The sequence below is a fragment of the Lycorma delicatula genome, chromosome 2, assembly GCF_047948215.1.
Source record: "Lycorma delicatula isolate Av1 chromosome 2, ASM4794821v1, whole genome shotgun sequence".
Lineage (NCBI taxonomy): Eukaryota > Metazoa > Arthropoda > Insecta > Hemiptera > Fulgoridae > Lycorma > Lycorma delicatula.
This window is the reverse complement of record NC_134456.1, coordinates 38,713,606-38,738,115: the sequence shown is the minus strand read 5'-3', so window position 1 is coordinate 38,738,115 and position 24,510 is coordinate 38,713,606. Positions and strand designations below refer to the sequence as shown.

At 28.8% G+C, this 24,510-nt stretch overlaps 1 protein-coding gene across 2 annotated transcripts in view; it reads left to right on the top strand.

The window, feature by feature from the left end:
* Nucleotides 1–18,780, top strand: part of prd1 (pleckstrin homology domain-containing protein pruning defect 1) — an 89,440-nt gene extending 70,660 nt beyond the window's left edge. For both annotated transcript variants that reach the window (XM_075355146.1, XM_075355147.1), the window contains 2 exons: nucleotides 32–142; nucleotides 9,415–18,780. In XM_075355146.1, the coding sequence (XP_075211261.1) occupies nucleotides 32–139 (108 nt within the window). In that variant the 3' untranslated portion in view covers nucleotides 140–142; nucleotides 9,415–18,780. The remainder of the gene's footprint in view (nucleotides 1–31; nucleotides 143–9,414) is intronic.
* The last annotated feature ends 5,730 nt before the right edge of the window (nucleotides 18,781–24,510 follow it).

Sequence of the window (24,510 nt, the reverse complement as noted above, 5' to 3'; positions counted from 1 at the left end):
ATAATTGTTACTATTTTTTTTATTTTTTCAGTCAATTGTTATGATGTCTGAATCAGATCCATTAAATATCCGCTGTGAACAAACTAGTAGACTTTTAGAAGAAAGTTGGCAGCTATTATTAAGTCCTCAAATTACATGAACTGTAAGTTACATCTTAACTTAATGGTATACGTTTTTTGTTTATCATTTTTTTATATTATTATTTGCGTATGTATAAATTATAAATATAAATAAAATAATAAATTATATATGTTATAAATACAGTGAAATATATCTAATTCAAACTTCTCTAATTCGGAATTTTCAATAATTCAGATTTAAAAAAAAAATAATAAACTTTTTCTTTTTAGGGACTATTTTATGAGTTATGTTGGCTAAACTTGCTTTGAAATGTTAAATACAGCTTGCCATCAACCTTGCCCAGGCCAGTTATTGTTTAGTTCGGACTTATTTTGGTAGTGCCAATGTTATTGGAAGTATATCTTGTAAATGTTGCCTAACAGTACTGTACAGTACTAAGTTCATTTGTTTCACACAAAAAACAATTTTAATCATTTGTATTTAATGTAGTACTGTATTCTGTTTAGTTACTTTTTACATTTTTTATATTTATTAATACGATTTCTTTTAACCATTGTATAGTACAGTAGATTTAATTTGTATTTTCTATTATAGTTTAATATGAGTGTTCGAGGAAAATACCAAACTTTAACTTTGGAAAAAAATTGGAAATTTTAAGTAAAATTGACACTGTCCAGGTAATATTCTGTGCAGATAATTTGAAACGAATTTGGTATAAGCAAGTTTACTTTATAGGATGTAAAAGAAAGATAGAAAAAAATGTTTGATTTTATTTTAAAACAAGATACACCTAATGCTTGTACTGTTAAAACGATCAATCAGCAAAATTCAGTAATGTTACCGATGCGCTTTACAAGTGGTACAAGCAGCAATGTTCCATTGGGTTACAGGCAACGGCAAAAATATTTGCAAAAAAAAAATAGAAATTAACTATTTAATTTCTATTTGAATCAGAAAATATTTGGGGAAATCTTAAGTGGTGATGTTAGTAGTGTCGAACCATTTTGTGAAAAACTTAAAGCAATAATAGAACATAAAAAATTTATATTTTCCCAAATTTATAATGTAGATGAAACAGGCTTATTATGGAGATCAGTTCCTCAGATCACACAAGTCTCCACAACCAGGCTGAAAGATAAATAAGTGCAGTTAGATCTCACAGTCTCAAATGAAACGTTAGAAAGTCTAATAAGCCAAGAGCAATTACGAATATTGTGGACAATCTTCCAGTTATTTACCGAGCAAAAGAAACTGCATGGGTTTAGTCAGAAAATTTTCTCTGATTGGTTTTTTAATGCATTTGTTCCAGTGGTCAGAAAATTTCAACTAGAGATCCTGAAAATTAAAGAAGAGGATATTAAAGAATTTCTGCTATTATACAGTGCTCCAGCTCATCCCACCAGTAGTTTTCTGACTAGTAAAGATGAAAAATCAAAACACTGTTTATGCCTTTCAGTATGACTTCCCTCATCCAACTAATGGATCAGGTAGTAATCATCAATTGTAAGCGTCTTTACAAATGTAAACAACTAGACGATTGCATAGTATATTTTAAAGACGATGAAAAACTGGACAGAAAGGGTGAACAGACAGTTGAAAAAATAAAGAGTGCAGAATATTAAAAATGCTCTATATAACTGCTCAAGCAGCTGAAATGAGATAAAATTATCTACGTTATCCAAAGCATGGAATATTTTATTTAATAAAGAGCCAGGAATTGAGCTGAAAGGTTACGAAGATGAAGATAATAAAAATGTTTTTGAAGTTACTGACATTGGAAATGTAAGTGAATGATTGGGTATTAATGAAGATTATGTTTGTTACCATAATGTGGCTGAAGACGAAATTGTCAGTTAGATACAAAATGAGAAAGAAGAAGTGAAAGGAAGAAGTGATGAAGCGATCACAATGAAAATAATCTTCTGAAGACTACTCTTTCCAAGGTGTGAGAAAATCTTGATGCAGTCATTAACTTTATTGATGCTGATCCCAAATTTGAAAAATATTAACAATTATCAAAGAGATGCATCAAGAAGTTATTAAAAAATAATACAATAGTACAGCAAAACAGAGTAAAATATCACATTTTTTAAGCCTGTTACCTTAAGTTGGGAAGATCAGGACTGTCAACTTCAAGACAGCCATTATACTAGTTACAAGATACAGTAATACACAAATAGTCCTCACTGATATGAGTTTTTATGCACTGACGTGAAAAGACTTGAGTTAGGCCAACAGTTTTTTTGCACATTTACATTTTTTTTTTTATTGTATTTACATTTACTCTTCCTTTTTAACATAAAAAAATTTGTTAATTTAGTATTTATGTTTGTGATAATTTGTATTAAAAATTTGTTTACATTACATTTACTTGTGCAAATTGGAAGGAAAGAAAAAAAAACAGTTTCTTTAACTTCAGTTGCACTCTCTGTAACTACTATATACAATAAAAACATTTTGTTCTTATTATTTACGTTATTTTAAAGTACTTTTTTTATAACGGATATTTTGTTCAAAAAAATATTCTGTAATTCAGAATTTTCCTGAATTTGGACTAGGCTTTGCTCCATATATTTCGAATTAGAAATCTTTCACTATATATGTAATAGATTTATTATACAGGTCATCGATAAAGGTTGCAGCAGTAAAAGAAAATCATATCTCCCTATGTAATATAGATACAAATTTAATTGAAAGTGTAAAATAATTGGGATATCATCAACTTTTATTTTTGATGTGACAGCCATGACCTTGAGCTGATGCACACGACACAGTGCCTCTGAACCACTGTCAGTCAGTGCAGTGCAGTGGTGACAGTTCAGCAGAAAGCACAGTGCATTTTGAGGTTAATGGAATAAAAATCAATTATAACTGCTCAACAGACTTTACAGTGTGTTTATGTCAATGATCCCCCTCATGCAATCAGCATTAGACAGTGGTACAAACAGTGTAAAGAATAAGTCAACGTGGAAGTGAAAAAGTCCCTCAGTGGTCCAAAACGAGTGAAGAAGCAGTTGAGCGTATATGCCAAAGTTGTTTAAGAACCCCTAAAAAATCAAATTGAACAAAAATGTAACATTACTCTAATGTTTTAAGAAGATGATGTGCCCCTACACTTTAGCCTAGATGTTCAATGTGCTCTTAATGAAAGATTCCCTAATCATTGGATTGGTAGAGCCGGTCCTGTGATTTGGCTTCTGACAAGCCCAGATTTGACACCTCTAGACCTTTTTCTATGGGGATATGTAAAAAAACATTGCCTACAGTGAAAAAATCAAGATGTACAACATTTAAGACAACAGATCACTGCTGCTGTTGCCACAGTTACGCCTGTGATGATCCAGTGGACCTGGGCAGAAGTTTATTATAGCCTGGATATTTGTAGAGTGACCAATGGAGCTCATATTGAAACATTCTAAGGTATATAAAAAACTTTTTGAGCTGATGAATTTAAAAAACATAAAATATTTGTTTGATTATCTCTAGTAGTTTCTGAGATACAATTTTTTTAAATTGTCGTAACCTTTTTTGATGACCCCTATATTATAAGTGTACTATTCTTGTTCTAGTCTCTTTTGAATTCTAGAAGAATTGAATCTTTAGTGACTTATTATGCCCCAGCTGTTTGTATGATTGTATTAATTCACCCATAGTGTTACAGTAGTTGGTGATTTATAATTTCATAAAAGTTTTGTATAACACTTTTAAATAACCTCCATGCTGACTTTTCAACTTGGCTTAACAGTTCTTTGAGTTGTACATCTCTGATCAAAGTTTTTATTTGGGGACCCTCAAAAATTCATTCCTTCTTTGATTTTAGTGTTGCTAACGCAAGGAAATTTTTCTTTCAAATAATGAAATTGAGCACCATATTTTTGGAATGATCAGCATTTTTCTGTCCAGGTGTAAGTGCTTAACGCTTTGGCCATTCCTTCCTAATCTATAATCTATAATGATTAGTCTTATCCCTGCTGTTCTATTCAAACAAAAAACAAAATCTACAAACTGATTAATAACACATTAACTTAGATCACAACATATAATCCAATAATATTTGTACTGAATTTCTAGCAGGATTTTCATATTGTCATATGTTTATTTCATATAAGTTGCATAAGCTAATTGCTCAGAAGTAGATTTGTTGCCATTGTGCTAAAGGACAGCTTTCAAATTAGTTATTGAAGAATCTGTGATCAGTCTCCATTCTGTAGAGTTATATTCATGATGAAGTGCATTTATAACAGCACAAATATTATTATAGTATACCAAACTATTTTCTTTAAAATATTAATCTTGAAACTCTTTCAAAAACACACACTTAGTGTCAGTATAGTAAAAATTTCAACCTTTCAGCCTAGACCCCAAAAGCTTTGCTTCCTTTTTTGACAAGTTCCAATCTTAAACTAAGGCATTTATTTAATTCACCTTGAGTTATCAGATGAGATTCACTGGAAGAGGATTCTAATTCAAAAGTAGGATGATTACCTTGCTTCTCATGTTGAACTTCAGTGGCTCTAATGGGAAAAGTATTGTAATCTGTCCAATTTGGACATACACAGTTTTCACCAGTATGTTTTGACACCTAAGAAACCCAAAAAGCAGATGGAAATTTTCCAGATGTACACACATGTACATGTGTGTGTTCAGTGTCGCCCTCTAAATTACCTTACATCTCCAGACCTACTGGACCAATTTTGACTAAACTTGGATATGCATTCTATGTATGGGAGATTGATGCCATTAAATTTTCAACTTAAAAGGGGGAAGGCTGTAGAGCAAGGTCACCCTCAGTATCTCGATATTTCACCTAATTAACCCCTTAGGTCGTTATTTAAATTCCCTAGTTTCTAAGTTTCAAGCATTATTTAAATTTACAGTCTGAACAGATTTTCATACCACGTTACAAAAAGATTAATGTCTCAAAAGTTATTCAAAATAAAGTAATGAAATTTTCAAAGTTACTCACCAATGATATTGAGATGTCTAAAGTAATATACAGATGTCAAAATATGACGCCAGGGATTAGGATTAGATATTAATAATGATCTGCCGACCACACAAGTGAATTTGTTCTATGTAAGTTGTAAAATTACATTAGTGTAAATGCTGACCATCACTGCTACTACCGCCACACCCGCATGAATTAAATACGGTGTACGCACGTGCTTTGGTTAGAATCATTGAGTTAAATAAACAAAAAATTTTATATTTATATAAAATGATAAATATTTTTAATTAAATTGTATGTGAATGTGTGTGTAAGCCATGCATCATGCACAGTTGCATAACTTTCCTGAAAAGTGGTTTAGCCATGTGACTGGAAAGTCCTAGTCAGCTTTTTAATCTGTTCTTTTACTTGTTTGGTAAAAGTTGACTACTGCTTGTAAATAGGATTTATTACTATGATAGAAGTTTGGTGTTTACCTAAATTTATTTATACTAATTTCAACTGTATATGTAGAGACATGGTATTGCTTTAACTTCTTTATTTTTCTAAGAGTCCTGTGACCCAACTTTTTTCTTCTTTATCAAGTCATGAATTGTTTTATATGTATTGTTTAATAACTTATTTGTTTTAAAAAAATGAGCATATTCAGTTATGATTAAGTATTCTATTCATTCAACACATAAGTTGTACAGTGTTTAATTTTGTGTTGTAATTTAATTGTAAGAAAAGGTCAGGACATAGGTATTTTAATAATTCTATTCAAATATGTGTTTGTGAAAATAAATATTACTTAACTTTTACATTGTCTACATTCATTCAGAAAACTGGCAATTGATACAATGTGTAAGCCACATAATTAAATGCATGGCAAGATTTGTATGGCTTGTCCCAAGTCGAATTGGCACAGATCTGTGATTCAGATTCACAGTAGGCTGTGATCTGAATCAATAAGTAATTATAAGTAGTAGTTGGTAAGTACTAATAATAAGTAATTATTAATTACTTATTTAATCCTTTGTTTATATATTATTAAATTAATAATTTATTTCTTTACTAAATACTGAAATAGATTTGTTATGAAATATTATGCAGACTAAACTGCTGTTACTGATCATGTTTAAGTCAAAGTATATTTATTTGTAGTTTTATAATTATATAATATCCAAGCTAAACAAGCAAAAGATTGATGTCTACTGTTTATGCTATGCTCTTCGCCCTTTGTTCTGCGAGTGGTGAACAACCATATGCTAGTCTAGGCAATGAGTCATATATAAGAAAAATTTCTTTATTCAGGTTTGTGTGAATAATAACCAACAATTTGTCATTCTAAGCATTCAAATGAAACATTAAAATTCTATTTATACAAATTGTTGCTGATTCATTAAGAGACTAACTTGTTTTTGTAAATGATTCTGTTGTAATTTATACTGAATTTGCAATTGCATATGATAATTTGATAATTTGCAATAACATGAATCACATAATTTTTGGCGAGCAGTTATATTAAGACTCAGGTTTCTCTTTAAATAAATTCTCACTTTTTTTATTACTCTTATTTAATGTATTTTTCTAATGTGGTTGGTCAGTCTGGTACCAGTCATCAGAGACTCGACATGTATTAAAACTTGTCCAGTTAATTGTGTGTGTCCGAAGAGTAAGTTTGTTGTCAGATTATAGCATTCTTTGAATTTCAATTCTTGAAAAGTTTAAGTGAAATTTTAAAAGTAATTTATTCATGTTAAATTAGTAAATCTTTATCGACTATTATGATAATGAATTGACTTTATTATTTTGCAAATTACATCTAATTTACATGGAATAGATGTTCACTGCCAAGGGAAAGAAATTATACACAACATTTATAATTACATGACAGGAGAACTTGCAGTTGGAATGTTTGTTAGTGATCCCAAAAAAGTTGAAGAACATGTTGCGTGTGCTACAGGAGTCTCAAAGATTCAGTTCTCTTCACTAAGGAATAAAACACAAAAAGGAAGTGACAAACCCGGACAGTTTTGATCAGAATGCTATACAATGTAAGTGTAAAAATTTTACTTAACCAAGGGCTGCTTGCCTTCTCTAAGGAAATTTACCACTTAAGTGATGGAGTATTTAATGGGCAAAAGAGTAGCTTATGGATACTTTTGTTCAGCATGGATTTCAAATGGAAGATAATCAGAAATAACAAGGTAATTCTTATTCAAAAACATGATGTTCGGTACAAACGGTTTGTATATATGAACAAAGTTGAAGAAGACCAAACCCTTCATATGCGTCTGCGTGTTTTGCTGTGTCATTTTCAAAATGAGAAAAGATAATAATTATCCATGCTGGTGGGGAAATGGGATTCGTTTCCAACTGCTTGTTAGTATGGAATGCCAACTCTTCCTCAGGTAATTATCATTCTCAGATAAACTGCAACATGTTTTTAAAATGGATAAGAGAAAAATTAATATTTAACTTGCCAGTAGACAATGTTGTTATTTTAGGTAATGCTTCTTATGACAATGCTGAAAAAAGATGAGCACCAAATTCAGTATCAACAAAAAAATCAATGATTGGCTGGCTGCGGATTAACAGCTTACCATTCCATGAAAATTTGACAAAAGTTCAGTTGTATGAGACATTTAAAAAAAAAAATAAAGATCATCCTAAAACATTTAAGATAGATAAAATATTGGAGGAAGGCCTGTTTGTACAATATACAATTACGACAGCTGCAACAATGAAAATTTGTCATAAAAAGTTCGCAGAACTCTCAGTCAGGGCTGGATAAAATGTTGCGAACATGTTAAAAAATGAAGATGAGTATCGCAAGCTGCAAGGACTTCTAGAACAACAAATTGAATGTGCCATCATAAATTTGGGAAGCAAGAGTTCATCAGAAGAAGATGAAAACTTGCAGTAGGGAGTTAAGTGCTATATATTTGGCAACTTTGTAATTTTTTATTTTGGTTATTTGTATTATTCTAGTACTAATAGTTACAAACTTCATTGTGAAATACATTATAACATAAAGTGTAAAAGTTCTACCGAATAAAGGATTGTCGAGCTAGTAAAAACAATTATAAAAACACAGAAAATTAAGAAATACCTACATTTCAAGGTAGTAATTATATTTAATTTTTATTTTTTTTTATTTTAAGTATTTAAAAATAAGTTGGCTATAAAAATTTATATGTTTTATTAGGTTTTAAATTTATTTATTTTTATATATAAATATAAAAAATGCATAATGTGAATTTGTTTATTGATTGTAATAAACATTAGTATACAAAATACTAAAAAAAAAACTTATACTGTTTATATACCATAAAATTTATTATATTGTGTATATACTATCTTCCACGAGTAGCATATTATAGCTCCGCGCTAGCTAGGCAACCATCACCTAGATCAGATCTATGCCAATTTAGCTTGGACAAACTATACAGTATTTTATCTTTGTTTCTTTATAATGGGTAAAATTAATATTTAAATTACTAAATTACATATAACTGTAATTTATTTAACTAACCAATTTAAAATTATATTCTTCATTAGAACTTATTTACAGTCTTGATTCTGTTCTTTGTTAACTTATATGCAGAAATAATAATACATGTTTTTTTTTAATGTATTAACATCATAATGATCAGTAGCAATGCCAGCTTAGTTTGATAGATCACACTAGTTTTATAATTTTTCCTCTGAATTATGTTCTTATTCAGAAGTATGTGTAACCTGAGTATATAGATAATTAATCATGAGACACAGAACTTAGTCCTCCAATAAACAAAAAAAAATACTAATTTATAGAATATGAATGATGTGGATTGGAGATTTTGATTTATAAAAGATCTTACTGTACTATATTAATTTACTGAATATTCATTGTTTAGGATAAGGTGAAATTTTCATTTAATTTTCCTTTTTTTGTGACAAGTGTTGAATATGAAGAAATTCATTCAAAAAGAACTTTTGAATGAAAGTTTTTATATTCAGGAAAAATTATATTGGAAGATCGTGTATGAAGGGAAGAAAAATAGAGCATCAAAAGATAAAAGATCTGAAAGGAAAAGTAGAAGCAAATTAAGCAGATTATCTTATGATGATGATAAAGATATCGGATACTATCAACAGTCTATTCAAGAGATTTTTGTTTTGTAATTTTTCCCTATAATCATTTTTATGCCTCTCGCTTTATTTTCAATATTGTTATGCAAATCTACTATACATAAAAGAAATCTAATAAGTCTTTACTATTATTTAATAAAGAAAATACATAGGTTATAATATAACACATGAGAGTAATTTCTCTTTGTATTCTTTTTAATTGTTTCTCCCACTATGTACAAAATAATTAAATTTTTTATATTATTTTATTTCTTTGTTTGGTTTTGCAGGTTTATACAGCGAATTAAAATATTATGAGTTTTTAATCCAGCAGCATGTACATTTACTTATATGCTGTTTATTGTTAATAATTTTATATCTTACCTTAAAATGCATTTTATTTGTAATTTCATGAATGATTTGAGATGTTTTGACAAAACTGCATGTTAAAAATACAATAAGTTATTAACTGAAATATTATTTAAGTGAAATTAATTAATAATGTTTGTCAGAATATTTAGATTTAACTGTAATCATTCCATTCTTTTCTTTTAAGAACAGAATCTGAATTAGATACTTGATTATTATCATTGGTATAAGCATTATTTATTCTATTTATTCATTTTACATCACAAGACATTGAGTCACTGTTAAAATACAAAGAACATTCTAAGATGTTGCCAACTAAAAAGAAATTCTTTAGACTAAGATGTTTAAAATTTACTATATCATTGTTAAAATTTAATCTCTTTTGGAAAATTTTAACTATGTTAATTTAAAATAGTTTCTTTATAACATTAACATTTTGAACAGTGAGATTTAACTAGTTTACTATTATAGTATTATTCTTCTGACTATTCTGCATAATAATCCAATCCAGTTTTCTTTCTTTATCCAATTCTTCATATAAATACAATAATTAAAACTATTTAATATATACAATAAATGAGATATTTGAACTTCACTGTTATATATACGGAAACTTTCTTTTTGAATTTGTATATTTGTTAAGGTTTTCAGATAATATAGGTAGTATAAAAATGTTTTATTAAAATCAAAGATGTGAGTTAAGCTAAAGTATAAGTTTATTTATTGTGTAAAAATTAACCAAAATGAACTGCATGAAACAGAATCATCTTGTAACAATTCATCATATTCATTTCAGAATTATTCTCTTCAATTTTTAAGAAATTTACATATATATAAAAAGTACTACCGCTAATCAAAATGAAAAGTTCTGTCTTAAATACTTTTATTTGCCGGCCTCTGTGGCGCAAGTGGTAGCATCTCAGCCTTTCATCCAGAGGTCCCGGGTTCAAATCCCGGTCAGGCATGGCATTTTCATACGCTATAAAAATTGTCATTCATCTCATCCTCTGAAGTAATACTTAACGGTGGTCTCGGAGGTTAAAAAAAAAAGAAAAAAAATACTTTTATTTTATCTGAAACTTCTATCAGTTGTTAAGACAAAAGAAAATTGTTTGGGTGCCTAATAATTTTGGCCCAGCTTGCAAATACAGTACCATGGACATTAGGTTAGTGTGTAAATAATAATGCTCTGACTTGTGTAGATCATAGCCTCAAAACTTGAGTCATTAAGAAAAATCTTAGAAAACTTTTTACATATTTATTTTTTCTAACATTTTCATATGGAAATATGTCAGCTTTTTTAAAAATCAAATGAAGTTTGTTGTTTTGAATAATTAGTTTAATTTTATACATATACTTGGTTCTTTTTTGTTGATTGATTAATTAATTTAATCTTGATTAATATAACAGGGAATTGGACTTGGATTATTTTGTAAAGTTACACATTTTACTCAATTATGTTTGTAATTTTCAGTATAGTGTTATTGTTGTTTCTAGGGTTGGGGTTATTTAGTAAATTTTAAGATCTATTAAAGTTAATTATTAAAATATCAGTGTTGTTAATATTAAACAGGATGATTAGTCTTTTTTTTAATCTGTTAATCGATTCATACAGGAACTAAATGATTTTATTATATTAAGCAATCAATCTTTATTAGAAATGTGATTTACACTATCCTGGTGATTATTTTTATATATTCTTATTTTTTTATAACAATTGCTTAAGAAGAATTTTAAATTAAATTAAACTTATTTTGCTATTAAAACATAATGAATTTAATCTACTGAATTAATTATTTTACTATGATTAGAATCTTATATTAGATTTATTTAAAAACGGTAGCTATTTGATTTTTAAGTAAATTTTTAAATAATCAGTTCTCATATAATGGGGTAAGTGATAGAATAAGTTCCTGGGGATATAGTTCTGGGATGTTAGTTATATATGGTGGAGGTATTTATTAATTTTACTAAGTACACTAGTCCAGCTACTGCTTTGTTCAGTAGTAGATATTCATTTTCTTACAAGAAAATGATGAATACCTTGTTACTTTTTTTACTGCAAACTGATGACTATACATTGTAACCGTGATGAGGCTCCAATGATCTTTGAGACTGAACCTATATAGGCTGAAAAGTTTGTACAACCTTTGGCATCCAGTGGTTCTATTTAACGAGTGACTTGCATTAAAAGATGGGAAGTATGTTGTGAATCTGTTAATTAAATGCAAATGATCAATTTCCTGATCACTTCATTTTTTCATTAACAGTGTTAACATTGTAATAGTTATATACTACAAATTATGGTATTGTAAAGTATACTATTCATCATTCATTTTAACATAATTTTTTAATTTTAATGACAACATTTTCATTTTAATGAAATGTTAAAAATGATAAAATTTTCAAAATTTAACTAGTGGACTTTGTAATGCTTTGCTATAGCCAGAATCTTTACTACAGTTGAAACCTCACCAATCTCACTACTATACAAATCATAAAAAAACATATAAATAAATCACTTTAAACTTCTTTTACTAAATTTAATGCCTTTATATATGTTTCCTTCTCAATATAGACTTCCTTAGACAGTTATATTGTGATTAAATATTATGAAACTAATAACATGTAAATACTCAAGGGACAAATAATAATAAATTGTGAAATTTTCAGCGAAATTGGTTAAGTAGTTATTAGGGCACATACAAAAAGAAGATTGTCTTTTATTTATATAGATATATTTAACATTTTTTTAATTTTTTAAATATTATTCTTATAATGAAAAAAAAGATATAATTTACTATTTGAAAACAGAATTCTAACCCGAGATCTGAGATTCTACAAGTAAAAATCTTTTTTAAGGATATGTGATTGATGGATTAGCAACTGACGGATTGTATTAATTTTGGTGATCCCAAGGTCTTGAAATCAGACTTTTTTATTTTATCACTTAGTTTTTATTGGATTTATAATATAAAAGCATGCATAATATGAGAACTGATTTTTCATATAATTTTACCATTAAGTTAAGGAAAATTTACCATTGATTTATTATTATTGGCTGTGAATTTTGTTTGCATTTAAAATTTGTGTTATTTGTAATGTTTTATTATTTTGTTGTCATAATATTAATTTTCAAAACTTCTCTTTTTTTACATCACAGTTTTTTGTTGTTACTTTCAACAGGTTCAAAAGCTTGAACATTAGTTAATATAAACATGAATAAAGTTGCATTCAAGTAAAATTGTACAATAAAGTGTTATCTGATAATTATATTAGTTTATTTGGTATTCGTTTTCTGTTTTAGGAAAAACATTAACATATTTATTATTTTTTCATTTTTATTTTACCTATAATGGTGGTTTTTATTTTATCAAGTCTCTCATAGGTTACATCAATAATTTATAATCTCTTAGTGCAATCTTTTTTAATACTTAATTTTTATAGTCAGCTCATTACTTCTGCTGTTTAATAAGTACTTTAAAAATATGTATATTTCATTCTGTAAAATTAAATTTTTTTAAAATGAACTTTTTTCAACAAAAATAAAAAAAAAAAAAAGGCTAAGGAAAAGTTTGAAAAAAAGGATTTTTAAAGTAATCATTCATTTATGAGTTTAAATGTACCAAAGTTATTTCTTGGCTATACACTGGTTAAATAATTGTTTTCAGCAGTTCCAGTTTATTCCTATTTGGCTAGTGCTTCATATCAGAGATTAGTGTTTCATATAATCTCTGTTTAGTTTTTGTCTGTTGCCAATTTCAAATGAAATTGAATATATATGACTTAATAATTCTCATTTACTTGATTTACTTCTTGATGATTGGAAAAGAAGAAAATTCCAGGTATGGGAAAAACCTTATTTAATGATGATATTAAAACACTACGCAAATATTATAGAAAAATAACATTGATGAAGCATTAGCAAAAAAGGTTTCTTTAGAGAATTCTCAAAAGAATTAGGAATATAATAAATAGAAAATCTGTTATTTTATCATTGATGTAGTGAATGTGTATTATGTGAATAGTAAAAACTTGAGGGAAGACATGAGGAAAATTAGTATGGAAAGTCTATAAGGTATAGCAAGCAATGTACTGTGATCACAGATAAGTAATGAGTTGTGACTGGTTCAGTATGAGATTGAAGGAAATGAATTTGTAAAAATAAAACATGAGGTTAGTACATGCGGGAAAACATGAGTATAATAAAATTACTTTTGTTCATTTTATGAGAAAAAAATGCAAGGTATATAAAGCCTGCTTAATGTTAAGGATAAAGTTATGAATAAATGTAAACTTAAACCATTTATTTAAAGAAGTGAATAGAGTGATGGTTTTTGGGACAGATAAATATTGTATTAAATTAGGAACCCATAAGAGTAGTTAAGAACTTTTACATGCTTGGGAAGTGAGCTTTACAAGAATGGAAAGATGATACATAAAACGTCTGTAAGAAGTAGGAAATTTCTACAACGCTATGAAGACTTATGAAACAACACAGTACTAGAGCAGCTACTTTATTACTATATATAAGATGTAGTATGTGTCTATAATAATATATGGTGTAGAGATATAAATGACAGAAAAGAGAATTGGAGTACTTCAACTTAAGAAATTAAATTCTTGGCAATTATAAAGGGAAAATTGACAGACTGGTCGAGAAATTCAAATATTAAAAAATGTTCTTCAGAAGGAGAGTTGAAGGAATGGAATTTTGATGGTATGGACATGTTAGAAGAATAAGTGGGAAAGGCTTATCTAAAGTAATGAAGAAAGTAAAGATGGATGGAAGAAAATCCCATATATATCTGAGATGGCCAGAGGGAACTAAGAAAAATATAGAAATGAAGCTACATACATCTGGGGTAAGTGGAGTAACAGAAGAAATGGTGGCATAATTGAAGATGGAGGTGAAAATGGAAGCTGTACCATTTCAGTTCTTGTTGAAATAGTGGCCTGAGGTCTCATTAGTGTTGATTTTTTCTGTTGGTTAGTTTGTTCAAGGGTTATGTTGAGCCCTTTGTAAGAGCTAGTATGTCTGATCTCATATTTTATTTATTTTATTCATTACTTTGTTATATTCTTTCTATGATGATCAGCTGTATAAAACTTCTGTTTTATGTGGCAACTTTACTAGCCTTTCTTTAGAGTAACCAGTAAAAAATTAAAAATTAAGAACCTAATTCTTTCTTGTATTGGTTTTTACTTTTTAGTACTGTAGTTTTGTATTTAAAAGTTATCATATTTTATTGTTTCAAGTGCTACCAATTCTTCCTTTAAACATCAGATAATTACACATCTTATAATATAATCTTCACCTTATAGACTAATCTAGTCTTTATTCATAAGTTTCTATGTCAACATTTGACTTAATTTTTCATACATTATTGTGAAATTATACACTTTTGAAAATAATTTATTACAATTATTATTTGATTCTATTTATTAACAATTGTCTCGTTAAAAAAAAATTGACATCTTGATTAGCTTTATACCAAAATTATTCTAAAACTTTGTTCTAATTTGATCTCAGTTTTTATGTAGAAATTGATGGATAATTACTTCATTTATAAACTACTTCCAAAATATATTTGATAAACCGTCACACAATTAATGAACTAGTAAAGTAAAAATGTAAATATAAACTTCCACTTTGAGAAAGTCTGTTTATACATCTTTGATTCTCATTCTATAACTAAAATTAATATTAATTTCATAAGAATAAAACTAGTAGTTTTATTACTAATTTTTGTTTTGTTTCCAAATTTTATTATGAAATAATTTATAATTTTTGTTGCTCAAAAAAGTTATGTTAATGCATATCTAGATAAAAATTATTGGTTTTATTATTGTTACATCTGATGAACTATTTATTGTTATTGATATGTATAATTTATTTATTTTTTATCTTCTTTAAATTCAAATATGATTGTTTTATTATTGATTTAGTTATATGAATTTCTGTAAAATTATTTAATAGGTCTTCTTTTTAATGAAGTTAACTTTTTGCTATTATGTGAAACCATGTGTGTGTGAAACCATATCAAATGTATCAGATTAAAAGTCGTATTAAAACAATACCCATTTCTTCTTATTATTATTAAGTCTTGCATTGTTCATTAACTTATTCTGTAGTTGTTTAGTAATTGAAAAAAAACACACAATAGTAAAATATAATTAATATAAATTATATGCAGAAGTGGAGAGTACAGTGCAACCTCTTAGTCTGAATGTTTAAATTCTACTTCAAACAACTAAAGAAAATTTTCTCAAATAAGGTTTAAGAATTAAAAAAGGTAGTTTATTATTCTAATATTTGTGTAAAACTATATCTTAAACCTTTAGTGGTTAAAGCTACTATATATGGCCAAGCACTATCATATAACATATTTGTTATGTGTAGTGTGTTGCTGAATCTCAGCCTTAAAGAGTTGTTTCCATCAATTTTTATTATTTTATACTTGCGCATTTCAAAAAATGTACAAAATGCAATATGTGCTTTGTTATTAGCATATTGTTTAGTAGAATTGTTAATTTCTGTACGTATGGCTATTATACGTATTACCAGTTAAGTTTGATTCTGAAAACTTTATAAATATTTTTTTTTATTTTAAACTACACACCTTTTACTACTTCTCTATATAATCACCGCATGAATTAAGACATCATAGCGATACACCAGCTTCAGTTGTATTCTACTGCCACCAGTCCATTTAGTCACTGATTAACAGCATTTTTAAGTTCATCGTCACCTGCGAATTGCTTACCATTCAAAAATTCTTTCAGTTTCCTAAAGAAATGGTAATCAGAAGGAGCTAAGTTCGGACTATATGATGGACGGTCATAAATTTCCCATCCAGATTTTCTCAGTAAATCACTTGTCAGATCCACAACATGTGGACATGCATTATGATGCAGCAGAATGACATCATTGGTCAGCCGCCCATGTCGCCAATTTTGAATGGCACGCCATAACTTACGTAGGGTTTCACAGTAGGCTTCTGCATTTATAGTCATTCGATGTGGCATGAAATCAATCAGCAGTATGGCAAACCAATCCCAAAAGACTGTGGCCATCAGTTTGCGTCCAAATGGCTGTAGCTTGACCTTAGTTGGTCTGGTCGGTGATTGAGGATGATGCAATTCACTTGACTGCTGTTTTCTCTCTGGCGTATAATACGAAATCTGTTTCATCACCAGTAACAATTGAATTAAGGAACTTATCATCTTTTTCTGTATAGCACATCAAAAATTCCAAAGCAGATCTCATTCAGATATTTTTGTGACGTTCCATTAAGACATGCAGTACCACATGCACAAACCTTTCTGAAACCTAAATGGTCATGAACAATCCAACCAATAACAGCTCTTGAAACATCAGGAAAGAGAAGAGACAAGTCAGGAATCGGTGAGCGATGATCTTTTCTGATTTCATCATCTACGTGTTTCAAGAAGTCCTTAGTGATTATCAAGGGCCTCCCCGAATGTTCTTCATCATTGACATTAATTCTGTTATTTCTAACCCTTTATTTTCAAATGTTTCTCTCATTCATTACATTATCACCATACACAACAACCAACTGGCTATGAATTTCACCCGGCTTAACATTTTGATGGTTTAAAAACACATTTCACAGTCAACAGCGACATCGATTTTACTATTCATTTTATAATGTAATATCTCACACATAATCAAAGATACTACAATGCGAACTTACAGACAACAATGCAGTGTGTACATTACTAGCATGGCCATGAACAACAGGTTCGCCAACCTTAAGGAGAGAAATTTCCCAACAGTCTTGACTTTAGAGGTATCCCTTGTAATTTAAGGGCTTATTGGAATATTTACTGGGCAGTGTCATAATGAATGGGAACAGTTATGTGACAGGAAAAATTTAAAGATTATATCGTTACTTACAACTGGTTATATGATATTTAATGGGTATTAATTTATTTTAAGTGTTATATAATCGTTTATTTATAGATATCTGCCATTCACTGTATTGTGAATGTAGACAAAAGCATATGAGATGGTAAGATAGAATGTATGAAAGTACTGTTGAAAGTATGAAGAAGTTGGTTTCATTTTTAATGAGAATTATTAATTGCAAAGATTGCATCAGATTGTAACAGTATTGGGAGGCCTAATTTTACATGTTTAATGCCTCTGACGTCAGTTTGTTCATTTGTGAAACCTCCAGTTGAGCTCAATTTTTGGTTTTAGTTTTAGAACTTAATTATTGCATTTCTTTTACAGATAATTTTATTATAAAAACAAGTAGTGTTGATTGAAAATGGGAATAGAAATAACTAGCAAGAAGTTACATGTAGAAATTGATAGCAAAAAGTTATTAAATGAAAATATTTATCCAAATTTTCAATATTCCAAACAGGCTTCTGATCATATTCAGATTAATGAGGTTGTATTGTTTTTAGACCACTTTTCATAAAAACAAATATATATCTTATAGGATAAGTGCTGTTTATAATAAATATAATTAAAATGTGCAATATTAAATATGCCTTATGTCTAGGGGAATATATATGTGACTGATAAACATACTATAAGTAAATATTTCAAAGTAAAATGCTGTACTTTATATAATAGTCTGTTTTTGTTTTGTTTTTTTTATTGTGTTGTGTGATTTTTAAATTATTTTTTCATAAATTACTCTTTATTATCCTTTATTTTATTTAATTATGTAAAAAAATGGGTTCAATTCTGCTTATGGTATCAGTATTTTTGTTGTCATTAATAGGGAAACTTTTTTTATGTTATTGTTAGGTAGTTTAGACTGTTTATGTTTGAAATTGATATCATTTACAGTGGGAGCTTGAACGGTTTTAAAATGCATAATAAATTTGTTTCTTTTAGTAACTACTGTTTGATTTATTTATGTAGATCTTAGACACTATATTTAAGTAATTGTTATTTAAGTATTACTTTAAATACTATAGTTACTGAAAAGTTATATTTCGGCATTACATAATATATTATACTTAATGTATAGTACATAGTAGCATGTAATAATGTTTTGCATTTTTTATCTGTATCGGTTACTGACAATATATCTGTTATAATGTAGTTAATCAGTTAGTACTGTTTATAATATATTTAATTATAGTTGTGCACAATTAATAATATTTATACTATTCAACTTATAATATTACATAATAAATAATGAAAAATATTGCATAATGTCTAAATATATAAAAATCTTTTTAGAGCTTTATCTGTGATTTTTGTTAACCTTTTATTGCTGTAATAAATTATTGAGAAATTTTATTTTGTACGCATTTTTTTAATCTTATTTCTTCTTAAACTGTGTAGTATAAGGGTATTTGTGGGTAGTGGCGGTGAAGTGGTGAATTTCTTTTTATGTATATATGGAGAATTTTTGGTACTTACGTATTAACGCCACTGCAGCTACAGCTTTATTTAAAAACAAAGTAGTCAATCAGATTTCGGTGGAAAATGGGCCGAAACAGATTCAAAACAGAATATAAATGGTTATTTATTTTATAAATATAATTTAACCAACCATAATCTACGCTCGCTAACCTTGACTAATTAACACCATAATTTTTTGAATATTTATTTAATAAATTCAGTAATTACAATTTATTATTTAAATAATCAAATTGCAATTACTGAATTTATTAAATAAATACTCATAAAATTACAGTGTTAATTAGTCAAGGTTAGCGAGCGAAGTTTAAGTTTGGTTAAATTATATTTATAAAATAGATAAATATAAATAACCATTTATATTCTGTTTTGAATCTGTTTCGGCCCATTTTCCACCGAAATCTGATTGACTACTTTGTTTTTAAATAAAGCTGTAGCTGCGGTGGCGTTAATACGTAAGTACCGAATTTTCTAATAATATTTGGCAAACTTTGCTCCTTAATGACTATTTAAAATAAAATACTTAAATGTGTTTTAGAATAAGTCTTTATTTGTCAAAATTTTCATTTTGGCAGTGTGTTAAAATTTACCACTAATGTCATAAATGCCCTCCCAAAAAAATTTCTTTACAAAACCTTTTTTAATACTGACCATTCCTAAATTTTTCATTCTGTGATTTTTGTTTTTTAATTTTATAGTTAAAAATAAAGTCTTACTTTATAAAACTATCTTTCATTTTATTTTAAAATTGAATTTAAAGAAAAATATATGTGGAAATATCTTTTTTATTTTACTTCATTTATTATTAAGAAAATATTAAACAAGTTATAATATGAGTAAAAGTGTGTAAACCAGAACAATCATTTTCAACAGGTATGTTCATCCTAAAGATATGTTTTATCACTGGTTATATAAGAGTATAATTTCAATCATTTAAAAAAAAAAAAACTTTTTAGTTTCACCAAATTTAAAATTACTAACGTATTTTCTGTCATAGTTATTTCTTTGAGGATGTTTCTATTCTGTAAATTTTTATCCTAACATGTTGTTTTGAAATTTAATGTCTCATTTCAGTTTCTATTTTCTTGACTACCAGGAATCTATTTCATTTTTTATTACAACCATATCCCTTCAAACATTTAAAAAGTATGAATTAAGTACATGATAGAAAATCTGACAGCAGTTTCTTAACATTCTATTCAAAAGTGTTAGTATCGCAATTGTAATGTGGAAAACATTACAACTGCTCATAATAATTTTCAAAGAAATATTTATGATGCCTATTGTACTTCTCAATGATCCTAATTTTCTTTATACAGACAATTCAAATTCTCACTCAGTAACCAGATGAAATTTAGCATTGAAGAAATTTTTGATCAGTACCCACAACAGTAAGTAGAAAAAATCTCATTAATAATAATTCTTATTAATAATATTAATTCAATTTACCTGTCTAATTACATATTTTTCATTACTGTAGGCTGAAGAATTCTGTAATACACTATCACTCATTAAATTGTATTCTACAAGGTGTGATCAAAAAATACGGTGAATGAATTTTTATAGTGGCAACTGCCGATGCTACATCCATAATTTGTATGCTGTAATTTGTCCAATAGTGTGATCACGTTCGAGCTTGCCAGTCAGCTGCCAGAGCCGCTAGAGTGAGCTTGTGTTTATCGTGTCTGTCGCGCAACATGGATTTTGAACAACGCATTAACATTAAGTTTTGTTTTAAGTTGCAAAAGAGTGCCAAAGAAGCTCACAAAATGTTAGAATCGGTGAACGGCAATAATGTGGTAACTTTGAAGACTGTATACAAGTGGTATGACCGATTTAAAAACGGAAATGAGTCTGTTGAAGACGAGCAGCGTGTGGGACGTCCAGTAACCTCAAAAACAGTTGAAAATGTGCAAAAAGTGGAAACAATGGTTCATTCAAACAGGCAAATGACTATTTGAGAGCTATCAGAAGACCTAACATCTCGTATGGATCCGTTCAAAGCATTTTAACTAATGAATTGCAAATGAGTCGAGTGAGTGCAAAATTTTTTCCCAGGCTTTTGAGTGATAAACAGAAGGAAACTCGTGTGTCAATTTGCACGGGGTTGAAAAGCCGTCTTCATGCAGATCCGGACTTCATGGCCAAAATTGTAACTGGATATGGAAGTTGGGTCTATGGCTATGACCCTGAGACCAAAATGCAGAGTTCCCAATGGAAAACCAGTTCATCTCCTCGCCCTAAAAAAGCACGTCAGTCAAAATCCAACATCAAGGTCATGCTCGTTGTTTTTTTTTTTGATAGTGAGGGCATAGTGCGATCAGAGTTTGTTCCAAGGGGAACAACTGTAAACTCTGAATTTTATAAGGGTGTACTGCAACGTTTGCGAAACTACGTACGAAGAAAGCGACCAGAAAAATGGATCAATGGCTTCCTTCTTCACCACGACAATCCGCCGTGTCACACCTCACTCTCATTCGCGAGTTTTTGGCCAAAAAAAGTGTTCCTGCCTGTCCACATACGCCATACTCACCGGATTTAGCACCATGCGACTTTTGGCTCTTCCCAAAAATTAAAACTGTGCTTAAAGGAAAACGTTTTGACACCATTGCTGACATTGAGAGGGCCACGACCGAGCAGCTGAAAGCCCTTCCGAAAGACGCCTTCCAGAAATGACTCCAGTCATGGAGTCAACATTGGGATAAGTGCATTGCTAGCCAAGGACAGTACTTTGAAGGAGATTAAATCGAATTCTATGTAACCTTATTACTTTTTTTAATAAAAAATTATTCACCGTATTTTTTTATCACACCTCGTATATACCTACCACTTGTTAAATTGGTCTCTAAAATCATAACACATTTTGGACCCTATTCAACATTACCTCTAGCTGCACATGTCATATGTGGCTATACTCATACATAATCTTTTCTGAATCCTCCTGTGAAGAAACCATGGTAACATGGCAGCCATTAGGGAAAATTAGAATTTTCCCTAACCAGTGATTGAATTACCCATGACTTGTCAGCGTGTGTGTCAACAAATGATTCAGGCCGCAGTCCTTTTTAGTAATCTCAGAGAAATGGACATAATAACCAAGGATAAACCTACCTACTACAGCAGTGCTCTAATACCGATCCTGCCTTGACCCCATTATCCTCTGTTCTACAACTTTAGCTACTGCATTAATACTTCAGCATCTTTAGCAATTTTTTTTTCTACTTCTTGCTTTTCAATCTGAATATCTTTATATGAAAGAAGCTTTACATCAGTTGGGATTCATACCGACAATTCTTGTAGTGCATCATTAGACAAAGTTTGACAGGACCTTCTTGTTGTAGCTATGTTTTGAGCGTTTGCTATCATCATGACTACCCTCTTTGTCCATGGCTGGTCAAAAAAAGTTCATTAGTTGACATAGTAAACCACATTGAAGGTTCATGTAAGCCAGGATATGCTTCTGTCTACATTTCATCCAGTTTAACTTCATGTGGCCTAAATACTATAAATTCCTAGAATCTTCAAACTGAAATTAGCTAGTATTATGTTCAGTATCACAACCTAATATTATATGATCTGAGAAAAAGGCAAGATGAAAATGGCCTGGCCATTTTCCTGGTTATTTTGGTTATTTTCCAAATAACTACCGTATCATGGTAGGTCTTCTGGAAAAAGTGACGAGTAAAGTTGTGTCCTGTTGCCTTTTATTAGTCAAGTATATTGCTGCATATCAGCAAATGCTACAAATAACACCTTCACCTTGTTAGCCACAGATAATGATTGTATAACCAGTGTTTCTCCAAGAAAACAGACTAGAGCATTTGTAACTCTGATGTTTTACATAAATCAAAATCATTAAGGTGACGGGGAAAGATAATAAAAATAACCAAATTAACATACTTTCTGGGTAGAAACACTGTATTACACATACATAATCCCATTCCTTGCAGGAAATGCATAATATTATGTGTCAAGGTATAAATTAAGCTAAAAATTATATGAGATTATACTAAAATACTATCAAGAAAAAAGTTAATTCTGAAAATTTGCTACTCATATTGTTGTCACTTTTAAGAAATGATGAGTAAAAAAAAATAGATATGAAACCTTATGACTGTTTTTTTTTCTTAATGTACTAAGAGCTGTTAGTGACAAGTGGTAGGAGTATTTCTGACTGTCAACAAATGTCTTAAAATAAAATGTAGAATTGATACTAAAATTTTATTTAAGTTATCTGTATTGTAAGATGGTTTGGATTACCTCAAATTAATTACTGAGGTATTCCACAATCCTACCCAATAGACCCATAACTCAATTCCTAGTGTAGAATTTTTAATAGCTTCATTAAGGCAAACAAATATTCTTGATGTTTCTTTCTTTCATTATACATTAAGGTTATTAATGATATCATTTTAGCGTAGATCATGTTAAGTAATATTTTTTTATCATTACTTTGGTTATCTTATGTAATAATTTATGTTTTATTCATACACACTTTAATAATGTTTCTTTATTTTAGTATGTTGTAATTTTTATTATAGTGTAGAAAAAATATTGTCAATTATCATCTTACTTTCATCACCTAATATTTCCATAACAAAACTTTACTTTCTCTGTCTAGGTCGCAAACAAAATTTTGAATTTTAATGTGACCCATTTAAAAACTATTATTTTACATCTGTTTGTCTACTATATGGTTCCATTTAATGTTTCTTTGTTAGAATATGCATGTACGTTATTGTTTTTTTAATAAATAATATTTATACTTTAAACATACTTATTATGTGAATTAATGTATAGATCATTATCACAAACAAGTTTTTTTTTATAATTTTTGCTTCAAAATACAAACTTATGTAGTTTCCACAAACATACTGTAAAAGTTAACTGCAGTAACAGTGTTTTTTTTTTTTTTGTTTCAAATTCAATATTAATCAATTTATATTTATTTATGCATTCTTATATTTTCAGTCTACACTATTTTATTTATATTCTTGATGTGTGTATTTTTTAAATATTTTAAATGATATCATGCGTAACAGAACTTTATTCCTAGACAATCCTAGACCATTTGTTTTCAAAGTGGGTGAAAAAAAAGCAAAGATTTTGTTTTCCTGATATTTCAAAGTAAAATATATAACTCATATAGGATGTGACATGTTTAAAAACATTAATTTCAATTGCTGTTTTAAAGAGCGCATCTTAAAAGAACAGCAATTGCAATTATTATTTTTAATAGATGGTTAGTTTAAAAATTTTGGGGGTTGCTAGAAAAGTTTTGGTTCTCAATGTGGGTGGTGGACGAAAAGATTTGAGAATCAATTGTCTAGACTCTTCCTGAATCCCAGTGGCCAAAGTAATCTTATTAATTTTAATGTTTAGAGTTGAGTTTACAAACATTTTACCTTTAACTTGATTTGAACCTGAGTTCTTGCAGTACCATTCTTTTCATCTGAAAGATTCTGAGTTTTATGCTACAAATTTCATTTTTAATGTTTATAAAAAAAATTTCAGAAAAAATAATTGTAATTGATAGTTTTGGCCTGTAATTGCTGGATTGAATAAATAAATAAATAATTCATTGAACATTCATAAGAGCTAATCA